Genomic DNA, 26,177 nt, shown 5'->3' with positions numbered 1-26,177 from the left:
TGGGATCGCAGCTTTCGGTTCCCCGGAGGGAAGTGAGACGACAAGCGCAGGCCGAAGGAGGGGCCCCAGAGGCTCGGAGGGCTGCGGGTCCCTAGCCCGGAGGCTGAGCACGAGAAAAGTCCGTGCACGCGGCCGGCCGGAGGATGGGCATTGGGCGTGCGCTTTGCGCTCGGCCGGGCCCGAGGGCGGTCAGGCGCAAGGGGGCGGGGGCTAAAGGTCGTGGTTTGCGGCGTCGGGGCGGGCCGGCCGGCGGGGCATTTAAACTCTGGGGACTGCCAGCTCGGGGCGCGTGCCCCAGCTCTGCATCCTCCTCTGCTTCGGCTTCGCTTCGGGTATCGCCGGGCAAGATGCGGTCTCCCTTGGCGCCGGGAGTCTGGTTCCTCCGCGCCTTCTCCAGGGACAGCTGGTGAGAGGGCCTGCGGGGTGGGGGGCGTCGGGCCAGGACGGCCTCCCTCTCCCTCGGGTTCGGCGGATCCGACTCGGGCGGCCGGGCGTCCCAGCGTGCTGGGGGGGCGGGGGGCGGCGCGGCAGCGGGTTCTGGCAGGATCCGGCCGGTCGGCGGGGAGGTGGGTGGCACGCACGCCCTAGCTCGCTCCGCCTCCGCAGGACCCCTCCCTGGGAGGCTGCCCAGGAGAGTCTCCGCCGATCCCAATTTGCATCCGCACCTCCAGGCACGCACACCCCCCAACCCGCCCCCGGGGAGACCTTCAGAGCGCCTCTTTTATCGCTGAGCACCCGGGGGAGCCGGGCTTGCAGGCTAGGGAACCGAGGTCAGGGCGTGGCGGAGTTGCTGAAAAAGTGGCCATTGGAGTTGTCGAGTGGTCCTTTTGGTCTCTTTTGGCCCTTGGTGAACACGAAGGCCAGAACCCAGTGGTCCTGGGAGCTTGCCTTGAGGGGTTCTGGGCCCTGAGAGACACCCTCCCGGGAGGGCATGCGTCTCAGATTAGAGCGGCAGCAGCTGCGGGCCAGCGGCTTCCACAGGAGTTTTCCTCCTGACCAAGGAGGCCTGAGGAGGCCGCGGATCAGGGGGTGTGTGGTGGGGTGGAGGGCTTTCAGCCCATTCTTCATCAGAGGCCACACTGGAGCAGTTTGCTTGGTCTGCACAGTGTTTTTGTTTTGTTTAATATTGTGGTAGTTGCCATCATTTACAAATTATAAAACAACGTAAATAGCCAGATTCCTCGCTTCTCTGATGTAGCAGCCTCAGGCTTAAATTCCCCAATCATATCATTAGAAGTAGGAGCCCCTTTTAGATGGGGTACAAGCTCTTAATATGACCAGCTTGTTCCCGTTTTAAAACAGAAAATCCTGCATCCCCAGCCCCCTCAGTCCTGGGCAACTCAGGATGGTCAGTTGGTGACAGCCCTCACTGGGGACAGTCCTCACACTCCCAGCCTTCCTCACTCATTTAGATTATTTATTTGGTCCTTTTTGAGTTTAGGACTCTTAAAAGATACTTTTCAGAAAAAGATAAAATCATGACTCTCGTAAGGATATAAAAATGAACATGTGTTAAAAAGATTTTATTTCACTCATAATGAGGGTGCCAGAAGATGTTATAATTGGCACAGAAGAAAAACCAGGGAGGGGAGAATGGGGGGTTATTGTTTAATGGGTACAGAGGTGCAGTCTGAGAAGATGAAAAGGTTCTGGAGATGGATGGTAATGATGGCGGCACACCAATATGAAGGTACTTGATGCCACTGACCTGCATACTTTACGATGGTTAAACGTTAAATTTTATGTTACATATATTTTACCACCATTTTGAAAAGAGAGAATACAAAGAACGCCCCCATTTATAAGTTAGGCATATTGAGGCAAAACTGATTGGGAGGGAAGACTATTGAAACTCTGTAAGTTCATGGACATATTTTATATGACTTATCAGTTACTTACCACTTCATGGAATTCAAGCTCAGTGAAAGGCAAGAATCAGATAACTTGGAGGAGTGTCCTCTGGGCAATGCACAGTTTTCCAGAGAAACACACATTTTTTTCCCTACAGTCTGCCCTGCTGGGATCAAAAATAATCTCAAAGAAAGATTATTCTTGATCACAAAATAGGGTTGGTCTCATTAGATTTGATCTGATAATCTATATACATAATTTACTATATAGGCCTTGTTAAGTTCACTTTGCTGGAAGTTTTCATAAGGGATCTTGGATTGGACTTTTAAAAGCCTTCTATTATTTACTGTTCTGAGATTACGAAGCCAAGCCAAGAAACTGTCTCCACTAGGTTTTACCTGCTGTACCTATAAATTTAGGCAAATTTCTCTCTTCTTGAGGCCCCCAAAATATCCTAAGTTTCCTGGGCCTGCCAGGGAGTGACCTTCCTGATTTGTGTGTAAGGGAACACAGTAAGCCAGTTTTCTTAGGCGGGTTTTGTATTGGCTCTTGGATAACACGAAGGCCAGAACCCAGTGGTCAACTTTAATTCCTTAAAAGTGGCAGCAATATCTGATTAAATGAGCATCATTGTCAAGTACGACATTCCAGGCAAGGCCTTGGTTGTAAAACCAAGTTTTCTAATATGTTCTGGTAAAAAAAAAAAAAAAAAAAAAAAAAAATTCTTTTTGAACTTTTGCAAATAACCATATTTTATAAAAAGCAAGAAAACTCAAAAAAAGTTTCTGAATTCCGAGGGCTCAGGCAGGGAGAATAAGGTATTTACAAATGTTTCAGTTTACAAAAACAGGGTCTCCTAAATTGTTATGGGTTGCAGACAGCTTAAGAAGAAAGAGAAAGGGCTTTCTTATATATTCAGAAGATTGAACACTATAACAACGTCAGTAATATTCCAAACATAAGTGACAGTCATTCCTCATCAGTTCTTTCAGCCCTAAGTGATTAATTCTTGTTCTGCTGAATCTTGGGTTCGCAACCTCATAAACAGGTCAGCTTCTTTGCTGAAGAGTTTTGGAAATCCTGACAGCCCACTGGTATGTTCTTAAAGATATCTGAGTGATGTCATCAGGAGTCCGTACCCACGAGTATGTACCTGGTCCTGTGCTTTTCTGAGACAGTTCTTGTTGGCTGAAGATAAAACCTTTGGCCTATAGCTGACTGCACAGCCGTTAGGGAGCATCAGAGTAGAACAAAAACTATCTGTAAGGGACAGAGACCTAAAGAGGTATGGATTAACTGATTAATGATAATTTTCAAAAGTGAATGATCTGATGAGAATTCATGACAAGAAAAATGCAGCTAACAAGGAAGTCTGATTATCCCTGAGGTATGTAAAACAAAATAAAGCCAATCCAAAAAAAAAAAATTAGACAATGTCTAAAAACACACTAAGGCTAATTTCAAAGAAGACAGTGAACATTATATCTGACTTATAAAAATGATGAGCATAATTTTTATAGAGGAAAAAATCTTGAGATATATAAAAACCCCAATACATAATTTACATAATATACAAGGAGATACCAAGAATGTTGACTTAAGAGATTTAGTAAGTCTGGAGTAAGTCCTAAACATCTATGTTTTAATAAAACTCCATAGGAAAGTCTGATGTACATCCCCAGTTGAAAACCACTGACCTAGAAGATGCTAGATTCAAATTAAAGAAGTAAGGTTGCAGCCCAGGTAACATTTTAAATCATAGCTGAAATCATGACTGGTAACATTATACTGTTATCACCAGGCAAAGCACCACCAGGATGCTGATGCATAGAAACAGATCATGGACCAAGAGGGCATTGAGAAACCTTTAGAAATTTCTCACACAGCAAACAATTTCTGAGATACTTATATAAGTAAAATATTCTACTTCTCTTTTTTTCCCTTAATAAACAAAAATACATCTCATTACCATATATATTCAAAGTTGTATCTCTCTGCCACTGTTGTTCCTAGTAGAGTCTTATTTGTATACTTTAATTATACCCTTTAACCAAAGTAACTTATATTTCAGAGAAAATGAGGGGCAGGGAGGGTGGATCATTGTAAACAGCCTGTCCCACTCCAGCATTTTAGAAGAGCTCAGGAAAGCACAACTCTCCACAGACACACATGTCATTTACACACTTGTTAAAGTGTGAATCCAACCACTGTGTTCTCCCACATCTCCCAGGTTTAAGACAGATCCGGATTGAAATCCTCTCACCACTGTGTGCCTTGTGTAGTTAACTTCTCTGAGACTCAGTTCCCTCGTGGGTGAAAGTCAGGTGGATTCTTGAAGGCAAAAGTGATCCATAAGCATTCTTGACCTCCCGGGGCTGATGGAGGGCACACACACGATAAGTGTTCTTTTACTTCTTCCCTGATGCATGGAGGTTTGGACTCCTAACAAACACCAAACGTCAATGTAGTTCCTACTGCAGGCACATTATTGTGTTAAACTGGGAGGCCTACAAAGATGATTAAGACACGGTCCTACTTTCTCGGAATTAAGGATCAAGCTGGAGAGAGGGCGTGTACTCTCATTATCAAATTTGCTGCTTCCACCTGTACCCAAGGAGGGCTTTTAAGCAGAAGTGAAGAAAGCAGACAGTCTTGGAGCAGGACACCAGAGGGTGGGCTGGCCCTGAGCTTTGGATTCCTTGTTTGTACCGTGAGGATACTTGTAACACCTACCTCGTCAGGTCGTTGTGAGGATTAAAGATTGTCTCGAGATGCAGCAGGTAAAATACTTAGATCAGTGCCAGGCTCATATTAAGCACTGACTAAACATTAATTATTGACTATTTTTCTACTCGCGTTTCCTACTGCTCTGTGCCAGGCATTGTGTTTGTGGTTCGCTGCAAGGTCTTTATTTGTTTCCCCACCTAATTCCCCATTATATGGGTATAATGAGGCACAGAGCAGTTATGTACCTGGTCAAGCGCCGCATAGCTAGTAAGTAACTGAGGTGAATTTGAATCCAGGTTAGTTAGACTCTCCAAGCCCAAGGTCTTTCCTCCTGATTAGAGTGTGGGAGGGGAAAAGGAAACATAGCCTTTGGACTTGAGACAAATCGCTAAATCTCTAAGGCTCCAGGTCCTTGTCTTTAAAATGGAAATAGCAATGTACCTCTATCCCAGGGTTTTGGTGAAATTAAGTGAGAAGATGTTTAAAGCACTTAGCCCAGTGCCTGGCAGTGCAGTGAGTACTTGGTAACTGTGCGGTGCTTGTGTGTTTCTCTGGAGGGAGGGTTTCATCTTCATCAGGAGGAACAGGTAGCATTTGCCTTGGTGGACCTGGAGGTATTCTGAGTGGAGCTGTGGAGCTGGTGAAGGCACAGCAGTGAGGACATAGCCTGCCTTGTCAGCACTGGTCACGTGCAGCCGCAGCCGGTGGGAGCCTGGGGCCTGAAGGCGCGGTCCCCGGACAGGAGGCTCAGAGGCAGGCGGCACGAGGTGTGCAAGCAGAAGGCAGAGACTGAGGAGTTTCTGCCCAGGAGGATGGCACTGCCCCTCCTTCTCCCATCAGAGCCCCCGGGGTCAGGCAGTGTCCTCACAGGAGCAACAGCCCCTCTGAGTCCTCCCCAGCCCTGGCCCTGGCCGGTGCCCTGCCTTCTGTGCCAGCGTCCGTGTGGGCACGTCTGGGGACAGATGGCAACATGGGCATCTTGCCAGAGAGATGAGTATGGCTGCTGATTATGGGGCTGGGCCGGCTTCATGGGGCCTGTGGGGAGGGAGTAGTTCAGGGCTCGAGGACAGGAGCCTGTGGGAGGAGGAGCAGGTGGTACTCCTGCTGGATGAGCAGGAATGGGTGGGGCGCTGGGCAGGCAGGAGAGCAGGGGCTGCAAACTCCCAGCTCGCTGCCCTCCCCCAAGCCCGCAAAGGCCGAGGCGGGCTGGTGGCTGCAGCGGGGACCAGTGGCTCCGCCCGCAGGAGTTTGCTGAGGTCCTGCTGCCAGATCCATTACATCTCATTTCATCAACCCTTATGGACATCTCATGTGACAAGACTTTACTACCTTATTTAAAGGAAGATCAAAGTGAGGCTGAGAGGCGAAATGTTATCTCAGTTAGTTTTTAGGGCAGCCTTATGTGACAGGAGTTTACTATCTCATTTAAAAGAAGCTCAAGCTGAGGCTGAGAGGTGAGACAGCTCGCCCAAGATCACAGTAACAGAACCAGAAGTTAAGACGCAGCCTCTTTTGGTTTAACGTCCTTTTCCCTATTCTGCCATGGCCTCAGACCAGGGACCCAGATGCTGCAAAGTAGCTTTCTCCTGTTCTCCTTCTCTTCCTGGTAACTGCCCAGATATGCCCGGTAAGAGCAGCAGAAAGGGCTCCTTAAAAAGAGTGGTGTGGGCTTCCCTGGTGGCGCAGTGGTTGAGAGTCTGCCTGCCGATGAAGGGGACACGGGTTCGTGCCCCGGTCCGGGAAGATCCCACATGCCGCGGAGCGGCTGGGCCCTGTGCTCCGCAACGGGAGAGGCCGTGGCAGTGAGAGGCCCGCGTACAGCAAAAAAAAAAAAAAAAAAGAGTGGTGATGGTGAGAGGCAGCTCCCAGAAGGAAGGAGAGAGCCTGGTGGAGGATCTGGAGGGCTGAGCCCACTGTCCCTGTCCCCACCCCCTTCCCTTCCTCGGGCTCTTCAGGCTGATCCCCGAAGAGCATGTGGAGCATGTGACCCTGCGTGGCTCCCTCCCCCACCCACACATGACTGCTGTCTTCTCCCCCAGCCGCCTTCTGCTTCCTCTTCCTCTCCGCGGTTTCCTCTTTCCCTCCTTACAGAGCAGACTGACTCGCACCTCCCTGGCTTTGGGTGGGGCGGTCGGCCTCAGGGGCCACGCACTGGTCTAGAAGGCAGCCCGGGTTTGGGGATGGTCTGTATGGATGGCCGAGACCTTACTTCTTCCAGTCAAGCTGTACCACCTGAGTGCTGAGGTCAGAGCTGAGCGGTCCCGAAGTAACACCAGAACTGGGGGCAGACACCAGGGTTGGAGTCCCCACAGCCCACAACGCCCCCATCTGATTGTCCCCAGACTGGTGTGCGGGGTGGACGCGGGGTGGGCAGTATCACTCTCGTTTTGCCCTCTGGCTCATGCCTCGTCCCCTGGGTCCTTCATGCTGGGGAGAAGGAGTAGGTGAGGGTGAGCCATGGGCTAGGCCTCCAGGGAATCCCGAGAGGAGAGTCCTCATCTTAGCTCCCTGGGGAGGAGGGCCCCGCCACCATCAACGCACTCCCACCTGTGCTCTTTGCGTAGCCGCTCTTCGGAAGAGAGACCACCAACTACCCACTGACCACTTCTTCCAAGCCCTACCAGCTCTCACACTCTTCCAGAGTTTCTCCAGGTACCTAAACGAAACCTCATGCTGTAGCTAAAAGCCACGTCTTTTCGTTCTGCCTGAGCACTCAGGCTTCCCCTGCCTGGATTCCTTCTCAAGGCAAAGCAATCTAGCCTATATTTTCCTCTCTCCTAGAAAAGATCATTATCTTATCTACTCATTCCTTCTAGAAAGCCCCGGCCTCCTTGTGCTACTAGCCAATGGCTCCCTTCTCTGGGAAGGATCTTGGGGCCGAGCCCTGTGTCAACCTGATGTCTCTGAGCAAATGCCCAAGTTCCATCTGGAGGAAGGGCAACAGGTGGAGGAGTCCTTAGGCTGGGTCTCGGCCCCAAGAGGGCTTTGTTCCTCTGTTCTCAGAGGCCCTCCCAGACCTGGCCTGTCCCCATCCCATCTTGTCAGCGGAAGGCCTGGCTCAGGGCTCTGCCCTGTGCTGTCTGTTCCAGGCTGGCCTTTCCCTACCAGGATGTGTCCCAGTGGCAGTGGAGGACTTGGCAGGGGGTGGGGTGATGGCGTTGTCACCATTGGCCTGGTTCTTACTGTCCCCAGCCCTCTCTCCTTTTCAGATCTGCTGAGTCCAAGGACAGGCCACCAAGTGGCACTTTCCTCTGGGCAAGTGCCAAAGTCACCTGCAGCTACAGCCAGCCCAGTCTGTCCCGTGGCCAACCTGAGTAGCCCCAGACATCTATGAGCTGCCCCAGACTTGGCTTAAGGGCTGGGCTGAGGCAGGACGTGGTAGGGATTGGTCAGTGAGGGAGTTTAATTCCCTGTTGGCCTGCCGTGGGGATAGGGGCTGTCAGCACCATCAGCAATGTGGTTGCAGAGCAGGGAGGGGGATGCAGGGACCAGGGGATGACTGGGTAGACATTGGAGAGAAGGGACCTCTTTCCACTGTCTCCTAAGTTCAGCATCCTTCTGCTGGGCTATTTCTTGTTTTCTGTTGTTGTAATGGTGGTGGTGGTAGTATGTCCTTTGGGGTTGTTGTCTGTTATCTGTTGCTGCTTTGGCAGACATTGTTCTTTGTCCCTACCTCAGAAGCATTTCTAGTGCAGAGTCTTAATGAGGTCCATAAAGCTATTAGCATGCTCATTTGCAAGAATAAGTTGGACTGTCAGCTAACAGTTAAGAGATAGCTAGTCCACCTCTCTATCTGACTTGGTTACTCAGTAACCAGTGCTGTGTAGGGGGAGGTGAGAGTCTAAAAGTACCATCTCTTGCTAACACAGACTTAGAGGGTCATGGGGTGGGCACCCTGCCTGGAACAGCCTGTGGGCCTCACCATGCACGTTCCCGGGTCTCTGGCCTGCTTGCCCAGCCTGGCCAGCACCTGGGCTGCCATCCCTCCCCCTCGCAGCTGCCCTGGGGCAAGCTAGGCAAAGCCCGACTGTATTCCGCCCCCCACCGCTCCCTTTCTGGGGCCTCTTGATTCTGCAAGAAGGGCTTGTGAAAGCAGAAGTGAAACTTGCGGGTTCTACAGGCAGCAGGAGCACGTCAGCTATCTTCTCTGTGAGCTACTGTGAGTTTGACAGCCTTTGTGTCAGCCCAGCCCTTCACCGGACCCATGTCCCCAGTCCCCTTTGAACTATGGCACCTTGGCCTTTTTCTCAGAAGAGCTGCCAGAGTGGAATAGAAGGAGGACTTGACTAAGGGGAGGCCCCAAGTATGCTCTGCCCAGCTAGCTGTGCCCCTCTGGGCTCATGCCGCCATGGTGCTGCAGTCCAGGCAGGGAGTCCCAGAGGAGGCCAGTGCCCATCCTAGCATCGCACAGCACGTTTGAGGTCCTTCTGCCCCAGTGCCTCCCTCACTGTGACTCTCCTGCCATCTTGGGTGTCAGGTTTTCTACTGAGGGATGGGGTTAGAGCTGAGGGAAAGGTCAGGCCAAGCTTCTGGACAGGGCTGGAATCTGGCAGATCAGCATGACTGTGGACCTCTGCTAAGTTGCAGGCTCCCGCATGCGCACTGGTAGCTTCGGGGCATCTTTGTGTTCCTCTAGCCCACCTCTGTATACTAGGCATGTGGGAGGCGTGGCCATGCTGGCCTCCAAATCCCTACCTTACAGGCAAATCCAGGGCCTGGAACCTCCAACGCTCGGAGGAGTTTGGTGCTAACCCACACCCTGCTCACCTCCCGTAACAGAGCGGCTCGGGCTGCCTCCGCTCCCTCCAGCTTTCCTTCCTCAAAATCTGAAGTCGTAGTAGCTATCATTTTTAAGGGCCCGCTGGGTCTGAGGAACATGTAAGAGCTGTCCTCTGCATCGTCTCATCAGCCTGTCAGTAGCCCTATGAGAAAGGTGATAAACGCTACTTTGCAGACCACTAACAGGGGTAAGGAATGAAATCAGGTTTCGCCTGATTCCCATGTCCTTGCTCTTTTCTCTTATAGACACCAGCTCCCTGAAATGTACCACCAAGGGTCTCCCTGGAGGGTGGCTGGCAGGATGGATGAGGCAGAGGCAACCAGCCCTACCTTCTGCGAGGAAGCTTGTCTGGAGCTTCCCAAACTAGTCAGCAGGGCAGGGCCCTGGGTCTTCATCTGGCTCAGCCTGGGAGGTGTCCAGAACTCTCTGACCTAGAAAATCCCACCCCTCTTCAGTGACTCCCCATCACCCCAGGAGACAGTCTACATTCCCCCTAGGCCCTCCATGACCTGTCCCCTCCCTCCTTCCCCATGCTTGGCCCAGTCCCACCTTCCAGACTTCCTGACTACACAGAGTTCCCCAGACAGGTATTGCTGTTCACGCCTCCGCACTTTTGCACATGTACTTCCCTCTCCCTGCCGCCTCTTCCCGCCCCAGCCCTGGTGGACCTGGCCACCTCCTGCTTGTTTGTGAAGATTCGGCGGAAGCCTCACCCCCAGAATCCTTTCCTGACACTGCTCCCATCCCAGCTGGTCTCGGTGTCCCTGCTTCCGTGTCATGCAGGGCTGCCCTCTTCTATGGCACTGTCGCACCAATTCTGTTTGTCTCCCTGCTGACCTGGGAGCCCCTGGAGGGCAGAGGCCTCTCTTACCGTTTCTCTGGGTCCCTAGCACAGTGCCTGGCACATGGGAGGATGTGGATGGGAAGGCAGTCCTGTTTCTGCCAGAGAGAATCGAGATGTCAGAAATGGGCCTGGATGTGCCTGCCGTCATAGCTTCTGCCACCCAAGGTTGGGAGGGACAGGACTCCAGAAGGCAGATAAGGAAGAACACTGGGGACCACAGGCTGGAGAAAGTCCAGGGCAGGTGATCTGAGGTAGGCAGGTGTTGGCACTTGGAGCTGAAGCAGTGTCGTGGTGGGACACTGATCCCTCATCGTCTCTGACCGGCTCCTGAGTGGGCTCGGTGTGGGCTCGGCATGGCTGAGTTGCAGCCTGGGCCTCCCTGCCTGGCCTGTCAAGGAAGGACAGTCAGCGCTGGGGGGCTCAGTGGGGCCTGGGGATCTTTCAGGCCCAGAGGAGATCTGATCTGTCACCAGGGTCAATGGCTGTATCCATGTGGCAGCCAAGATAGACCCAGCTGATCCCAGGGAGTCGTAAAGGTGGCCCAACAGAGACATAGGGACTAGGGTGAGAGTTACATTGTGTTCCCCGGTCTTTTGGGGAGATGTGGTTGGCACTGTCCTCCACGGGCATCTGATGAGGAAACCGGAGGCAAAAAAAGGCTTAGGAACTTTCATTTGGTTACACGGTAAATTAGAGTCATCCCTCAAAGCTTTCAGCTTTTTTCCAGACTCAGCAGCTCCCCGGGCAGGACACTGGCGAGTGTTATCTGTAGGGCTGTGATTTTCTTCCATCTTGTGCTCTTTGAAGAAGCCTCGCTGGGCACCCTCTCCAATTCTCTCAGAGACACCCCCAACCCTGCCACCAGATTCTGGAAGTTCCTGAGGTAGGAGTCATGAGCCATTTGCCACGTGGAAAACATTGCTGCCACCAAGCTTGTCTATGTCACAGGGTCACTGTGACAGTCCCTTGGGAGAAGCCCTGGTGACTCCCCCCACCCCATGCACCCTCGGCAATGGGGAGCCAGAGGGGCTGGGCAGTAGAGAGGAGCGTAAGATTCAAGCTAAAGAGTCAGAGCTTCGTTCTTAGTGGGATGGAGAGCCACTGAGCCAGGTGACGGCGGGGGCATGCGTGCCTTCATTCTCTTCAGAAGATAAACCGTGAGGCAGTGGAGGGCATGAGACAGAGAACGAGTCCAGGCGTGAAGGGCCCTGGTAGCCCAACCTGAATTCAGCATCTGCTGAAACACCCCTTCATCTCACGGGCAGGAGCCTTCACGACATGCTTGGGAGGAAGAGATTTGGGGTTTGGAGGCAGATCCCTGGAGAGGGCAGGCTGAGCCTCCAGCGTCCTGGTCCTTTGGTTCGTGGATCCCAGGGATAGAAGGGGCTTCAGGCCCCCTTCCCCTTCTTCCCCACCTTCTCCACGGGCTCTTTAAGAAACCAAGGCTCTGGTCTTTCTCCTGGGCTAGAGTCCATGCTGAGGTCTATTTTCCATGTACTTCCTGGCTCCCGGCTGCTGACTCGACTCAGCTGACGCTGTGACTCAGGAGGGCATGGAGGCCCTTCCTCAGACCCTCAGCAGAAGGGGAAGGGGGAACATGCAGTGGAAACTTTGGTGGTGCCTGGCTGAGCTGTTCTTTCCGCCCCAGACCAGTGCATGGGATGAGAAGCACTGGTGCGAGGAGGCCCATGTGATGTGTGAGCCACAGATGGAAAGGGTGACCCCTCTGTCCAGTGGAATGGACCAGGGCAGAGGACCTGGGTCCCGTCACCAGCTTTCCCTCTGTTGCCACGTTGCCAGCTAGGTTTTGGGCTCTGCCCCTACTGGGCTGCAGCAGGTGCTGTTTCGCCTGTGTTCTAGGCTTAAGAGCAGCATTGACTTCACTTTATTTTATTTATTTATTTAAAAAATTAATTTATTTATTTTTGGCTGCGTTGGGTCTTCTTTGCTGCGCGCCGGCTTTCTCTAGTTGCGGCAGCAGGGGCTGCTCTTTGTTGTAGCGCACGGGCTTCTCATTGCGGTAGCTTCTCTTGTTGCGGAGCATGGGCTCTAGGCATGCAGGATTCAGTAGTTGTGGCTCGTGGGCTCAGTAGTTGTGGCTCACGGGCTGTAGAGCGCAGGCTCGGCAGTTGTGGCACACGGGCTTAGTTGCTCCGCGGCATGTGAGATCTTCCCGGACCAGGGCCCTAACCCGTGTCCCCTGCATTGGCAGGCGGATTCTTAACCACTGTGCCACCAGGAAAGTCCCCACCTCACTTTAAAGATAGACCCTTCTCCCACATCAGCCTCCTACCGGCTTCCAGCATGTCCAGTATTTTAAATACAATCCTACCTCCCTGCCCCCATCTCTCACACACACAGAGGCACCCCGATCTTAGTGAGGCCAGAGAGAAGCAGAGGTGATGGGCAGTGGTAAGAGCAGGAGGGGGTACTTTGGTGTCGTCTCGGGTGCTGATGCTGGGCTAGCTCTGTTGGGAGGCCTCAGTAGCAGGAGCAGGGACATAGGGCCCCCCGAGCACTCTGGCCTCTGGCGTCTGTTCCTACCCTCCCCTTGGCCTCTGCCCCAAGGAGCTTGTGTCTGGAGGGGAGCCTGATGTGGAAGAGTTGGTGGTCCTGGGGCTCTGAGGCCGCTAGAATGGGCACAGGTGGGAAGCTTCCTGGACACAGTAGAGGCGGGGGTCCGAGCTCCCTGCTAACCCACCTCTCCCTGCAGGTACCGAGGCTTCATCCTGCTGATCACCTTCTTAATCTACACCTGTTATCACATGTCCAGGAAGCCCATCAGTGTCGTCAAGGTGAGGCTGGCCTGGGCGTAAGGAAGAAAGCAGGAAATGCTGGGCCCCAGCAGAAATACACTTCCGGAGAAAGGTCTGGAACTTGGCATATAACATCCTTGTTCCCTCACCTTGGTCACTGAGCCCACTCCTTCCCCCTGGCAGAGTCCCACTTTCAGCAGTTCTTTCTTCCCAGGAGAGTTTCCTGGGTTTATTCACCAAGACGGTGGTGTCGGGGGCTGCGGGTGGAGCCAGAGAGCAGACACCCTGGGCTCCGTGTCCACCCTGCTCGTAGACCCCCATTGCCCTTCACCGAGGCTCTGCTGTGGCCACTTGCCCCCGGAACCAGTTCTTGTTGGAGGAGGGAGCTTGGGGTCCGGTCGAGGAGGGCAGCGGGGCTGGTGTGTTGGAGGCTGCTTGCTCCCTTTGGGGCCACAGGATGCCCCCTGACCTGTGCACCGTGGCTTCTCCAGAGCCGTCTGCACCACAACTGCTCAGGGATGATCCAGCCCATCAGCGACACCCACAGGCTCAACGACACCACGTGGTGCAACTGGGCCCCATTTGGTAAGAGCGGGGCAAGCTGTTCTTCCCCACAGCCCATTCCCCCTACCCAGGAGAGGGTCGGCCGGGGCTGGAAGGGGCTTCCTGCAGGGGCGTCCAAGCAGCCAGCCGGCTTTCTGCCTCTCCCTTCGGCTTTCAGATCACAGCAACTACAAGGAACTCCTGGGGGCGGTGGACAACGCCTTCCTCGTGGCCTATGCCATCGGCATGTTTATCAGGTAAGAGAGAGGCAGAGCCGGTGACTGCCCGCAGCAGAGCCGTTCAGAGCCGCCGCCTCCCCTTGGCCGACCTGGGGGCAGCAGGGTCCAAGGGAAAAAGCTGGGGGCCCCCCCAGGCGGAAATGAGACGACAAGACTTGCACACGTCCTGTCAGCCCGTAGCCAGCGTGCTCCCACGGTGACTGAGCCTGCTCCTTCACCTGGCCAGCTCCCACTTTTAGTCGCTCTTTTCCCTGGAAAGGCTTTCCTGGATGTCCTTGAGTTTACTCACTCAGATGGCAGTGTCAGTGGTGCGGCTGGAAAATGGTTTGTCCTAGACCGGGGTCCTTCAAGGGTAGCCCTGGATGCTAGGAAAACCCCAGCACGGCTTTTACATAGCAAGCATGATGTTTCTTCCCAGGAATCAAAGATGACTAAGGCAGGGTACCACCTCCAGAGAGCTCATGGCCTAGTGGAGTGACGGAAAACATCAGCAGCTAGTTATAAAGCAGTGTGGTGGCTCCCAGACAGGTGGCTTCATACGGGGCACTCTCGGGGCTCCGAGGGTGAGCTGGGATTAGAGAAGAGGGGTTAGGAAAGGCTTCTTGGAGGAGATGACACTTGAACTAATGAAGAAGAACTGGGCTTGGCAATGCAGAAAGGGCTAGGTGGAGGGAATGGCGTGGGCAGAGAAAGGCGAGTGTGAAACAGCACGATCTGGGGGAGACAAGTAACAGGTTTACCGAAGTGTAAAATGCAGGAGACGGGGCTGGAGAATGAGGTCACTGTGTACCAGGCCGTGGGCACAGGACAACTTCTGAAGGGTGGCATGTTCAGATGAACATGTCAGACAGATCGCTGTGAGGGTGACGGAAGGTGGATTTGAGGGAGAGTAGGACTGAGTACCAGGTCACACTAAGGAACAGATCTGATAATCGCTCAGCTGAGCTTTGAGCAACGCCTGAGTTAGAACAATAGTAATAGAGATGAAAAAGAAACGACGCACTGGAGAGAAGTAAGTAAAAGGTACAGGTCTTGGAGGTTGCTTGTGAAGGGTGGGACAGAGAAGCAGGAAACTGAGGTAGCCCCGTGGTTTCTGGCTTGAGTGGCCAAACGTGGTGGCGACATCCACTCAGATGAGGGGCACAGGACACAGGGCAGGGTGGGGGGCGGAGGCAGAGGAATTCTGTTTTTGGAGTTGTTGAGTGGCAGTTGTTTTGGGGAGCATCCCAGTCAAGATGTCTGGAAGGCATCTGGGTATGATCGTGAAGCTCTGGGGGGGAGTTCAGGGCTGTAGATATGCAGCTGGGCTGTGTAACATATATGTAGCTGGTGGTTAAAACCATAAAAGTGATGCAAGAGAAAATGCATGAGAAGCACTGGTCAGCCACGGGGGGAGGCAGATGGGCCACGGTGACCTCACAGAGGCCACGGAGAGCGCACTTCAAGGTGCTTGGTCAGCAGCGTCAAATAAAGCACAGGAGCCCAGTGAGTGGAGGACCGAGGGTGTCCCTGGCGTGTGGCAACACACAGGTCACTGGTGGTCACCTTAGCAGAGTCGTTTCAGTGGCTTTGGGGTGGGGGGGGCGGAGAGATAGGAGGTAGAGAGCCGAAGGGCGCAGGTAGCAGAGGTTACCACAGATCCAACTCTCTCTTCTGCAGTGGCATTTTTGGGGAGCGGCTCCCCCTCCGTTACTACCTTACAGCCGGAATGCTGCTCAGCGGCCTTTTCACCTCGCTCTTTGGCCTTGGCTATTTCTGGAACATCCACGCGCTCTGGTACTTTGTTCTTGTCCAGGTACGAGCCTTCGCCTTGCACTTAGGCCTCTGTTCCCGGCACAGAAAGATGGTAGAGGCTGAAGGTCCTTCCCAGCCGCCCCAGGTCCCTGCGCATCCAGCCCTGGTGCTCCTTTATCACGATGCGGGCTCCCATTGCCTATTGCCCATGGTCAGGCTCAGTGAGTTTGCACTGAGCGTTACCCTGAGGTAACGTGGAGGTGCCTGCGAGTCCTGGTCTCTGCCATGGGGATCTGGGGCCACAGGAGAAATCAGCTGATGGGTTAGGGGGTGCGTGCACGCAGGTGAAGGAAGGGGGTGCGTAGTGTGCGCTGCGGAGGGGCCCCCATCCCAGAGGCTGCACCGCTCAGCCCGGGCCCGTCCCGCCTCCCTCCTCCCTCCGTGCAGATCTGCAACGGACTCGTCCAGACCACGGGCTGGCCCTCCGTGGTGACCTGCGTGGGCAACTGGTTCGGGAAGGGGAAGTGAGTGTGATGGGGCAGGAGGGTGGGCGGCGCCTGGGGGGCTGGGCTGGTGGGTCCCTTGTGGCCCCTGATGTGATTTCAGGGTCAAAGATTAGAAATTTGCCTCCATCTTGCTGACTTTCACAGGCCGAGATACACATGTTTTAGTGACTAAATAAAAGCAGTACTGATTTTCTCATTGCTAAGGTTTGGATCCTTCAAACCTGCAACCTCAGTTATGCTTTTTTCCTCTTAATAGATGAATTTCCATTTTGCGTGAAGACAAAAACGAAGCCTATAAAACTGTGTTTGTATACACACACACACACACACACACACACGTATATGTGTTTGTATATATCTATATCTATATCTATATATGGGTTTTTTTGTTTGTTTTGTTTTTTTCCCTTGAACTGGCTTTTGTGCAAAAAAACGTTTCCTTAGGGCAGGGTTTTTCAACCCTGGCACTTTGACATATGGGGCTGGATAATTCGTTGTTGTGGGACCGTCCTACACAGTGTGGGGTGTTCAGCAGCCTCTACCCCTAGATGCCACTAGCGCACCCACAGCTGGGACGGTCAGAACTCTCCAGACGGCGCCCATGTCCCCTGGGGGCAGAGTCACCCCTGGTTGAGGACTTCAGAGTCACGGCCTTAGGGCAAGAGAAGAAAGCGCTGGGGCTCTGGGCCCTGGGGCAGCAGGAGCCGGAGGGTGCTTGCTCAGGGAGCGGCTGGGGAGCGGGACCCGGCCTTGCTGCCACTCCCTTGACACCAGCAAACCCTCCCGCTCCTCCCTGAGGGGTGCCTTCAGCTCGGAGGCTGCAGGCAGCCAGCTTTTTGCACTTGGTCGGGCGGTCGCCAGGAGCCCTGTGCTTCTCTTCTTACTTTTCCCGTTCTTCTCTACCTGCCTCCCTCCCTCCGCTCCAGGCGGGGCCTCATCATGGGCATCTGGAATTCCCACACATCCGTGGGCAACATCCTGGGCTCCCTGATCGCCGGCGTCTGGGTGGATGAGCAGTGGGGCCTGTCTTTTGTGGTGCCCGGCATCATCACCGCCATCATGGGCCTCATCACCTTCTTCTTCTTCATTGAATGTGAGTGGAGCCCTCCCTCCTCACAGGGCCGGAGCCGAGCCTCCCGGTTAGGCCCTGGGAGAAGGCGGCTGGTAGCGTGGGATCGCGGGGTTGGAGCCACAGATGTGTGACTTGGGACAGACCACCTCTCTGAGCCTCAGTTTTCTCATGTGTGACATAAGTATAACAACGCCTGCTTCCCTGGCTGTTGAGCGTTCCCGTGAGACGTGTAGTCAGGATGCCTGGCAAACGCCGGCTCTTCTGAGACTGAGGAGGGAAAGGTGGGGTGGACCTCTCCACGTCTGCTGCCTCTTCCCAGCTCCCTGACAGACGGGCCAGGGAGTCAGGCCCACGGTCACTTGTAGCAAGAGAACGAAAGTCCACGAGGCAGTAGTGACATAACTTATTGTTAGGAGACCCAGACCTCGAAGGTGGCTTCCGGAGCCCCGGTTCCATGCTCCCTTGTGCTGGAAAGTCAACTCACCCCCTTTGAGGACGGGTGGGGACCACACGCCACGCAAGGTGAGGGCCTGGCCTGCTGGGAAGCTTCTTAGAAGATTTTTCTTTCAGACCCAGAAGACGTGGACTGCTCCCCACCTCAGCACCATGTGAGTGTGGCCCCCAGTCCTATCCCTGCCCTCCACTCCACCCGGGGGCTGGTCCCAGGGAGGCCTGGGGAGTTGGAGGAGGGGCCCGTGTGCCCACGGTTGCTTCACAGGCCCTTGGGTGAGGGCCAAAGTCATGCCCGCGGGTGGCTCCCCGACAGCCTGACGGGCCTGGCAGAACGGTAGTCCAGCCCAGGAGGGGGACACATACCTCTTCCAGCGTGGGAGCCCCTACCTCTCACGTGGGCTGTCCCTCCAGCTGGTGGGAGGTGGTACGTGGACGTGCCCACAGCAAGGGCTCTTCTCTGCTCAGGGTGAGCTGGAAGAGAACGTGGACAACGCTGAGGACCCTGGCAATGGACCCCACTCTAACAGAGAGAACGGCCTGGAGTCTGCGGTCACCTGCTCCAAGGAGCCAAGTGCTCATCCCGCTGCCATCAGCTTCTTTGGGGCGCTCTGGATCCCGGTGAGTCTTTTGTGGACTAGAAGAAGGAGAGAGGCTCTCTAGATTTTTCTGCTGGGTCTCAGGAGATGGGGATGCTCAGGGTGACCTGTGGTTTCCAGAATTTCTTTACATGCAGTGCCTAGGGAGGGCGGCCCACTTGGGGAGGGGAACGTGGGAGGCTCGTCCTGACACAGCATATCCGGGCCGCAGGCACACTGCTGTGACTGAGGCTGGAGAGGTCCTCGAGGCTGCTTTGCGCGGTGGGTGGTGGAAAGTGCTGGGATGGGGCTCCGCTGACGGACCAAGGATGTCGTGCCCCCGTTTCCATCGCGCCCTCTGTTACGCTCCCCAGGGTGTGGTCGAGTTCTCCTTGTGTCTGCTCTTTGCCAAGCTGGTCAGTTACACCTTCCTCTACTGGCTGCCGCTCTACATCTTCAATGTGGGTGAGTATCCGGGGAAGAAGAGGTGAGGGAGGGAGGGGTCTCTGAGGAGGAAGCCTGTCACGTGATGCTTAGGACTCCAGGAACAGGCAGGATTGCTGCTGAACCTCTCCTAGGGCAGGAGGGACATTTTTTTTCTTTAATGGGAAGCTAAACCTTGCAGACGCACCGCCCCCCACCCCAAGTCCCTGATTCCAGCCACTTTTCCTCCCTTGGCACTGAGTCGGGGTTAGGAACTCAAAGCTCTGTTCTGCAATCCTCCCTAACTTCTTCTCCAGCCTCAGGTGTAGGAGAAACCCCCGTCCAGGCTGCTTGGCTCATAGATGGGCGGGACTGGAGGGTGCTGGAAACGGTCTGCCTTTTGAGTGCCTCCAGGAGCCCCTTAAGCCTCCCCCAGCCCAAGGAAGAGGGCCTGATGAGCTACCCCCACTGCCTGTAGCCTGGCAGTAACCACTGTTCTCTTCCAGGGAGGGCTGCCGGGAGCCTCGGGGGATTGATGCCCTGTGCCTGGGTCTGCTGGGCTGCCCGCCTTGTGGTCCTCCTCTCCCCTGCCTCTGCCCCTGCCCGAGGATGGACAGACGAGGAGAGGTCACTCTTGCGGTTGAAAAGAATGTTTATGTCCCCCTGTCCTGGATCTCTGGTTTTCCACACGTGGAGCTACTCTGTCAGGGAGCAGCCCCGCCCCCAGAGCCTCAGAGCTCCACCAGGGCCAAGGACCACTCAGCCAGGGCTGCCGGGCTCCCTCCAGGCCCCGTGGAAGGGACGAGGCTGGCCTCCACGCAGCATCCTTGCACCGAACAGGATGCGGTGGGGATGAGTCAGGGCCAGGTCTCAAGCTGTAACTCACCCCCCAACCCCGCCCCCGGCTCCATCTGAGGGGCCTGTCTCGACGATGCGGGTGGAGCACCAGGGCAGCCCTGCGGTCACTGACTCTTTGTTCTGTGGCCTTGATGCTGGCTACAGTGTGAGTCAACCTTGAGGGCTGGGCTACAATTCAAGCTTCTGGACGTCCCTTTTTCTAATTCTAGGGCGAGGTCTGGGACCTGAGGTCCCCATTTTCCTGCAAGCCTCCTTCCTGGCTCTGCTTATAAGCAGGGACCTCAAATGGAGGTGACAAGCTTCTGTGGGGACCAGCTGCTCGGTCAGGGGGAGGGCAGGAATGTGGCTGGACAGGCTGAGGCTCATTGAGAGCAGTTGTGCCCCCAGTGGGACAGGGTCCTCAGGGCCAGATCCCAATGCTTTCATAGAAAGGCTTTTCCGGGAGGTCAAGGCCACCCGACAGGACTGGGGGCCGGAAAGGGCATCTGGTCCCAAACTGCTGCAGACTCACTTGTGACCTTGGCCAGTCACTTCTCCATGGCCCCCCACTCCTTCCTCTGAAGATGATACTGGACCAGGTGTCTGCAGGGATGCTCCCAGCGGTGGCCCTCCAGGATGTCTGCCCTGAGCCCCCAGGTCTGAACACATGCTTTTGTCTTCCACAGTTCACTTTAGTGCCAAGGAGTCTGGGGACCTGTCCACGCTCTTCGATGTTGGTGGCATCGTAGGTGAGGCCATGCCCTGCTCTGCCTCTAGGCTGCATCCCCCTCTCCTGTCAGGGTGCAGAAAAAAGGGACGGGTCCAGTGGGATGTGACCTAGCCAGGTGGCATCAGAGGGAAAAGGTGGCATCCTGCCCAGGTGGTCTTCCCGTGAGCAGTGGGTGCGGGGAAGGCTGCGGAGGGAGACACTCAGATGGCTCTGGGTGCCCGGCCCCAGTTCGTGCTGGCTGAGTGATGGGGCAGTGCTCGGGGTCCCACGTGCCTGGGGTGGCAGCGTGCACGTTGTGTTCCAGGCGGCATCCTGGCGGGGCTCATCTCTGACTACACCAATGGCAGGGCCACCACCTGCTGCGTCATGCTGATCTTGGCTGCGCCCACGGTGCGTATAGAACCTGAAGGGCAAAGTGTGTGTGTGTCATGGGCCGCCGAAGTCTGTGCACGCCTGGGCATCACGCACACACCCGTCTCTTTGCGTGTGTACATACATCCCTGTGCACGGCCAGGAGAGGAGAAGCCAGGGTCAGCACAGGAAAGAGATCCAGACTGAGAATTTTGGAAAGGGATTCGTGGTTATTTGGCCTTGGTGAGAAGGGGGAGGCCAGCTGCTGAGCTTCTTGACCAAGGAAAGAATAAGTGACTGAGGTTCGATGAGAGGAGACTTTGGGGGCAAAGGGAAATGATAGATTACCACGTATTAGACCCTGCATCCCTGGGACATGAAGACCGAGAGGACTGGGTATGAGAAGGCAAAGGAGAAAGGGCACCTCTGGGGTTCCCAGACTTCCGGGCTCCAGTCTAACAGAGGCAGCCCGTGGGGAAGCCAGGCTGTGACTCTGTCTTCCCTCTTCTCCTCTCTCAGATGTTCCTGTACAACTACGTTGGCCAGAGCGGGATCAGCATCTCCATAGGTCAGGAGCTGGCGCTGCCTTGGGGACACCGCGAGGCTGGCTTGGGGACATGGGTGGGAGGCTCGGGGAAGTGGAGGTTCTCAGCCTGATGCCCGGGGGACTCACCCGCTTTGGGGCTGGGGGTGGCAGTGGCCTCTCCTCTCTAACCGGGCCGTCTCCGTCACCACGTCAGTAATGCTGCTCATCTGTGGAGCCCTGGTCAACGGCCCTTACGCCCTCATCACCACTGCTGTCTCGGCTGACCTGGTAAGCAGAGCCACCTTGGGGATTGGCGAGGGCCTCTGTCTCCAGGCCCATCTTCACGTCTCTCCCCCTTCCCCCGCCTGCAGAGACGAGATCCTCAAAGTCCTTCAGAATCCGCCATCGGCCCCCCTTTCTTCCCAGCTCCAAGCCCCCCTCGCTGCCTTTCCCTGAGCCAGTCCGTCTCCTGGTCCTGGTCCTGGTCCCGGTCCTGCTCGGTGCCGCCTCTTGGTTCAGGCCTCCCCACTCTGCTCTCTCTCCCCAGGGAACTCACAAGAGCCTGAAGGGCAACGCAAAGGCGCTCTCCACCGTCACGGCCATCATCGACGGCACCGGATCCGTAGGTCTGTGACTCTCGCTCTTGGCTCTCGGCAGCTGAGCCCCAAGCCTGGTCTCGGGCGCACTCTTGGGATGCTGCCCTCTTGCGGGCAGGGAGGGCCAGGGTCCCTGGTGCAGGGCCCTTCTCTCACGCTGTGCTCCACACAGGTGCGGCTCTGGGGCCTCTGCTGGCCGGGCTCATTTCCCCCACAGGCTGGAACAACGTCTTCTACATGCTCATCACTGCCGACATCCTGGCCTGCTTGGTAAGAGCTTTGGGGCGCACAGATGGGTATGGGGAGGGGTCCTGTCCTGCGGGGCTGGAACCCTGGAAAGTTCCGAAGTGTCCGAAGTGGTCCAAAGTGTCGGCCATCTAGTGCTTTGCTCGGAACCACCCTGCATCCCGTGGGTGGACCCCTGCGGAGTGACACTGTGAGCCAGCCGAGCGGTCACCTAGCGCTGGGGACCAGCCACGTGCTGCACGCTGATGTCGCCCTCCCTCCCCTCAGCTCCTCTGCCGGTTGGTGTACAAGGAGATCCTGGCCTGGAGGTCATCCCTGAGTAGAGACAGAGGGTAAGTGCTGCGGAGGGAGGGCCGGAGCCCCGCCTGCCCGGCCCCACCTCTCCCGGGAGTCAGATCCGGCGCTCGGTTGCTCTGCACCAGTCTGAGCCTCGCTCCAGCCCAGACCTCAGGAACCCGGAGCCGGACCCTGACCGTGCTCCGGGAACCCCTGCCTGGCCCCCAGCCCCACTAACCTGTCCTCTGTTATCCCCATGTGTCTCCATAGCTCTAGTGTGGCCCTAACCCACGCGCGGTAGTATTTTCCTCAAGTCCTGTGACTTTTGTGAGTATCTTCTTCAAGTCTGTAACTACTGTGCCCTTAGAGCGCATGCAAAGCCTCTGTCCTCTGGTGTGATTTTTCTGACTTTTGCTTTTTCCTTGGGGGCCAGTTCCAAAGACTCTGAGTCTGGACGGAGTGTGGTGCTTGGGAAGTGTTTCCTAAGGGGCCAGAGCTGCTGTGAAGGTCAGCAGCCTCTCCTCCTTAGGGAGAGCGATAGGGCTTTGGACGTAGACCCCAGGACAGAGGGGGCAGCCTCCAGGGAAATCGTTTTCCCTCTGAACTTGGACTCTGAGCCGTCTGTGCCTCCCGAAGTTCAGAAACCAAGGGCATCTGGCCCCTCTGCCTGGGGTGTGCGGACAAAAGCAGCTACCAAGCAAAGCCTCTGGAGCAAAACCCAAAGCTGGCCTGCTGTGCTCTCTGCCTGTTGCCCAGTGGTGGCGGGTGTGGAGGCCACACAGATAGGCCCGTGGCTGAGGCAGGGCGCTAGAGGCTGGGCTGCGCGGCTGGTGCTGGGGTTGGCAACGTTCTCTCGTGGCCTTTCTGGCTCTCCTTAGGAAGCTCTTGCTAATGAGAAGCTGCCGGAGCGATGGACCTGGTCTGGATGGTAAATGTGAGGAAGAGCCCACTGGGGTCATGGTAAACAGCACTGTATCTGGGGAAGAACTTCCCTTTGAGGAAGGCATCGTCCGGGTTCGGGGGAGAAGAATGCAGGGCAGGAGGCATTAACGGAGTCTGTGCCCTGCCGTGCCCTGGAGGGGGAGCAGTGGATGGCGCCTCACGTGACCAGTACTCCTTCCACCTGCTGTCCCCTGGCCAGGCCCGGGGGGACGTTGGGAGGAGAGGAAGTGATGCAGAAAGGGAAAAGAATGAGTGCCTAGTAAGCGTCTGCTCTGGGCGTGAGCTGAGCCTGTCTCTAGCTGTACTGGCTTCCCTCTCAGCAGCCTTGAGAGGTAGATGTTCTCCTTAGAGGTGAGAGAACAGAGGCTCGGAACTCATGGAACATACCTCAGGCCTTTAGCTAGGCCCAGCAGAGCCTGAGTGTGACCCCAGGTGTGCGGGGTTGGCTTCTCTCTGCATCCTCAGCGGGTCCTTCTCTGAGGAAGGCCTGTGTGGGAGAAGCAGAGTCACTTGCTTGGGCAGAGGGAGCCCGGGGCTTGAAACCAGAAATGCTGGACAATCCTGACTTCTCTGCTCACCTGCTTCTGTAGAGCCTTGGGCACCTTCTCTGAATGTCCGCGTCCTTGTGTGTCCAATGGGGATGCTCGTTTCTAAATACCTGATAGGGCTGATCTCAGGCTGCGACAAGCTGGGTATGTGGTACTGCTTTGCAGAGTGGTCAAACGCGGTACAGACATTGTAAGGTTTTTCACATTATTCTGGCTTGGTGTTCCCTGCTTGCTGAAGAGGTGACAGGGAGCCCTAATTATAGCGAACGGGATGAAAGGTGATTATTAAGGGACCCTCGGGACCTGCCTTCCCCGTCCCCACCATTGGGGCAGGAGCTTGTTAACCCCTGTCTCACTTTCTCTTCCATTGCCTCTCTGCTCCTCATGCAGGTATAGAGAAATGTGAGGACCCAAGCGCAGCAGAAACTTGGAGGGCCCTCGCCGGGTCCCACAGTGCCCCCCCCCAGATGGCTGAGGCAAAGCCTCCGGGCCCAACACCAGCCAGCCCAGCCCACGAGGCTTCCATGGGCTAGGAGACTCTCCACCGGAAGGGGACCACCAAGCTTGAGGCCACGGAAGACTCAAGGGCCTTGTTGGAGGACAGAGGGGACGTAAAGTGCCCACTGAACTAAGGCACCTTGAGACCAAAAACTGAGGGGGCAGCTCCGTGTGATCAAGGGACCAGTTTAGTATAGGGTCACTTACAGGGTGGGATCGGGCTCGGGCTCAGGTGGACGGCAGTCTGGGAGCGCTCCACACCACCAAGGGGCCATCAGGACAGTTTTATAGTTAACCTGGGGCAGGGGGGTGGGTACTTGGAAACAGGACATGCATTCTTAAGATTTAGGAATGGGTAACTAGTCTCGTGGCTGCCGGGAATACGTCAGGGGAGGTTTTCATCATTGTTTGGGGACTAACAGAGCATAGAGGCTGCCTGGTCCTAAAGATTATTAAACAATATCTATTAACTACAAAGCCCTTGATGACAGACAAGTGATTTACCACACAGTATACGGTCCTGGCTAGGGGGGGCAGAATGAGAGGAGGAACTGTAAAGGCCCCGAAGGCGTCAGTTGCGCTGACAGTGATAAAGGCCTGAGCTCTGGAGGCCGCCAGTGGAAGGGATCAGGGCTAAGTGGTGTCTGCATTTTGGTACAAGAAGGCATATGCTCAGACTCCTCCTTGTTCAGATTCCAAGACAGAAGGCAGAGGTTCAGCAGGGCCAAGGCCTGGAAAAAGCGCGTCTCTCCTTCGCACGTTAAATGTGAACCTCTGTAATCAGCCTGTACCTAGAAGTGGCTATTTCAGAGCCACCCGGCCTCTCTTTGTCCCTTTGTCCGCAAGCCAGTTTTCTCCGTGTGTTTCCCCACGTTGGCACTCCTCCATCTACCCTCCATTTGATCCTGTTTCTAACTCCTGACCCATTTTGATTAAAGCATTATTGCCGTATCCTCCAGGGCAGGACTAGGGAAAGGCAGGGGAAGCGTCACTCCCGACTGTGAGGGCCCCTTGCCTGCTCTCATCCCAGCCCCCTGTGTCCCCAGGGAAGATGGCTTGTCAGGGCAGTGCTGTAGGGGAAGGGTGGGGCGGAGGGCATGACCAAAGTACCAGTCATGTTATTAAATATTTTGATAATGAAATGCCAGTGGTTACCGAGTGCTCACTGTTTGCCAGCTGTGCTCTAGGAATGGAGTAGGTAGTGGACACAGAAAAAGGACTGACAGCCTAAGCACAGGCACTGGGGTAACGTGACTAGCAAGGTGGGAGGGTGCTGCTGGCTTCGTTCAGGCAGCTGTTACGTGTGCCCCTGCAGCTGGCCTCCTCTCCCGCGTGTTCTGGCTGCCCCAAACCCTTGGATCTGCCAGAACTTGGCATTTCTGTCTGCCCTCTGAAGCTGCCCATTAGCCCAGATACAGATGTCGCCAGCTGTGCCCGTGCTCGTCCTGTCAGGGCTCACGTGGGCCGCTGGGGCAGCGTCCCAGGGCCACAGGGTGGTGTGCTGGGGAGCTGGCAACTGGCGTGCCCAGAGGAGGCAGTCGTGAGGACACTGAGGGACCCGCAGGTGAGCCTGTGGGCAGTTCATGGGCTGGATACAAATCCCTCCACGCTGAGACAGGTTATACACACGCCAATGTTGACAAATAGCAAGTCTCAAAGTGCCCAGAGACCCACTCTGGCTTTAAAAGCAGGAGCCAGTGGGATGTCCAAGTCCTCAGGCCCCCAGGGCAGAGCTGCAGCTCAGGTTCAAGAATGTGTCTCTCAAGATCAGGTTTACCTGGGGCTTCCCTGGTGGCGCAGTGGTTAAGAATCCGCCTGCCATTGCAGGGGATACGGGTTCCAGCCCTGGTCTGGGAAGATCCCACATGCAATGGAGCAACTAAGCCCGTGCGCCACAACGACTGAGCCAGCGTGCCTAGAGCCCGTGCTCCGCAACAAGAGAGCTCACGCACTGCAATGAAGAGTAGCCCCCGCTCACCGCAACTAGAGAAAGCCTGCGCAGCAACAAAGACCCAACGGAGCCAAAAATAAATAAAAAGATCAGGTTTACCTGCCAGCAGCACTCAGGGAAGCCACTAGATGGCGCCATCATCCCACGGTAGAGCCCGTGCCTGGACTCCCTTT

The 26,177-nt window shown here is 55.5% G+C and overlaps 1 protein-coding gene across 1 annotated transcript; it reads left to right on the top strand.

Annotated features, from left to right (window-relative positions):
- Positions 1-347: 347 nt before the first annotated feature.
- Positions 348-25,167, top strand: SLC37A2 (solute carrier family 37 member 2; the record flags this gene model as incomplete). The annotated part of the gene is made up of 18 exons (XM_079709479.1): positions 348-406; positions 12,916-12,997; positions 13,450-13,543; positions 13,680-13,758; positions 15,400-15,535; positions 15,922-15,998; positions 16,907-17,073; positions 17,623-17,660; positions 17,971-18,123; positions 18,455-18,545; positions 20,027-20,089; positions 20,375-20,460; positions 20,941-20,989; positions 21,162-21,235; positions 21,495-21,573; positions 21,716-21,813; positions 22,057-22,121; positions 23,946-25,167. 18 exons carry the CDS (start codon positions 348-350, stop codon positions 23,959-23,961), a joined length of 1,506 nt encoding a protein of 501 aa, XP_079565605.1. The 3' UTR covers positions 23,962-25,167.
- Between the last annotated feature and the right edge of the window lie 1,010 nt (positions 25,168-26,177).

This window comes from Hyperoodon ampullatus (genome assembly GCF_949752795.1).
Source record: "Hyperoodon ampullatus genome assembly, chromosome: 7".
Classification (NCBI taxonomy): Eukaryota; Metazoa; Chordata; class Mammalia; order Artiodactyla; family Ziphiidae; genus Hyperoodon; species Hyperoodon ampullatus.
The sequence above is the reverse complement of the archived record's forward strand: the minus strand, read 5'-3'. Positions and strand labels throughout refer to the sequence as shown.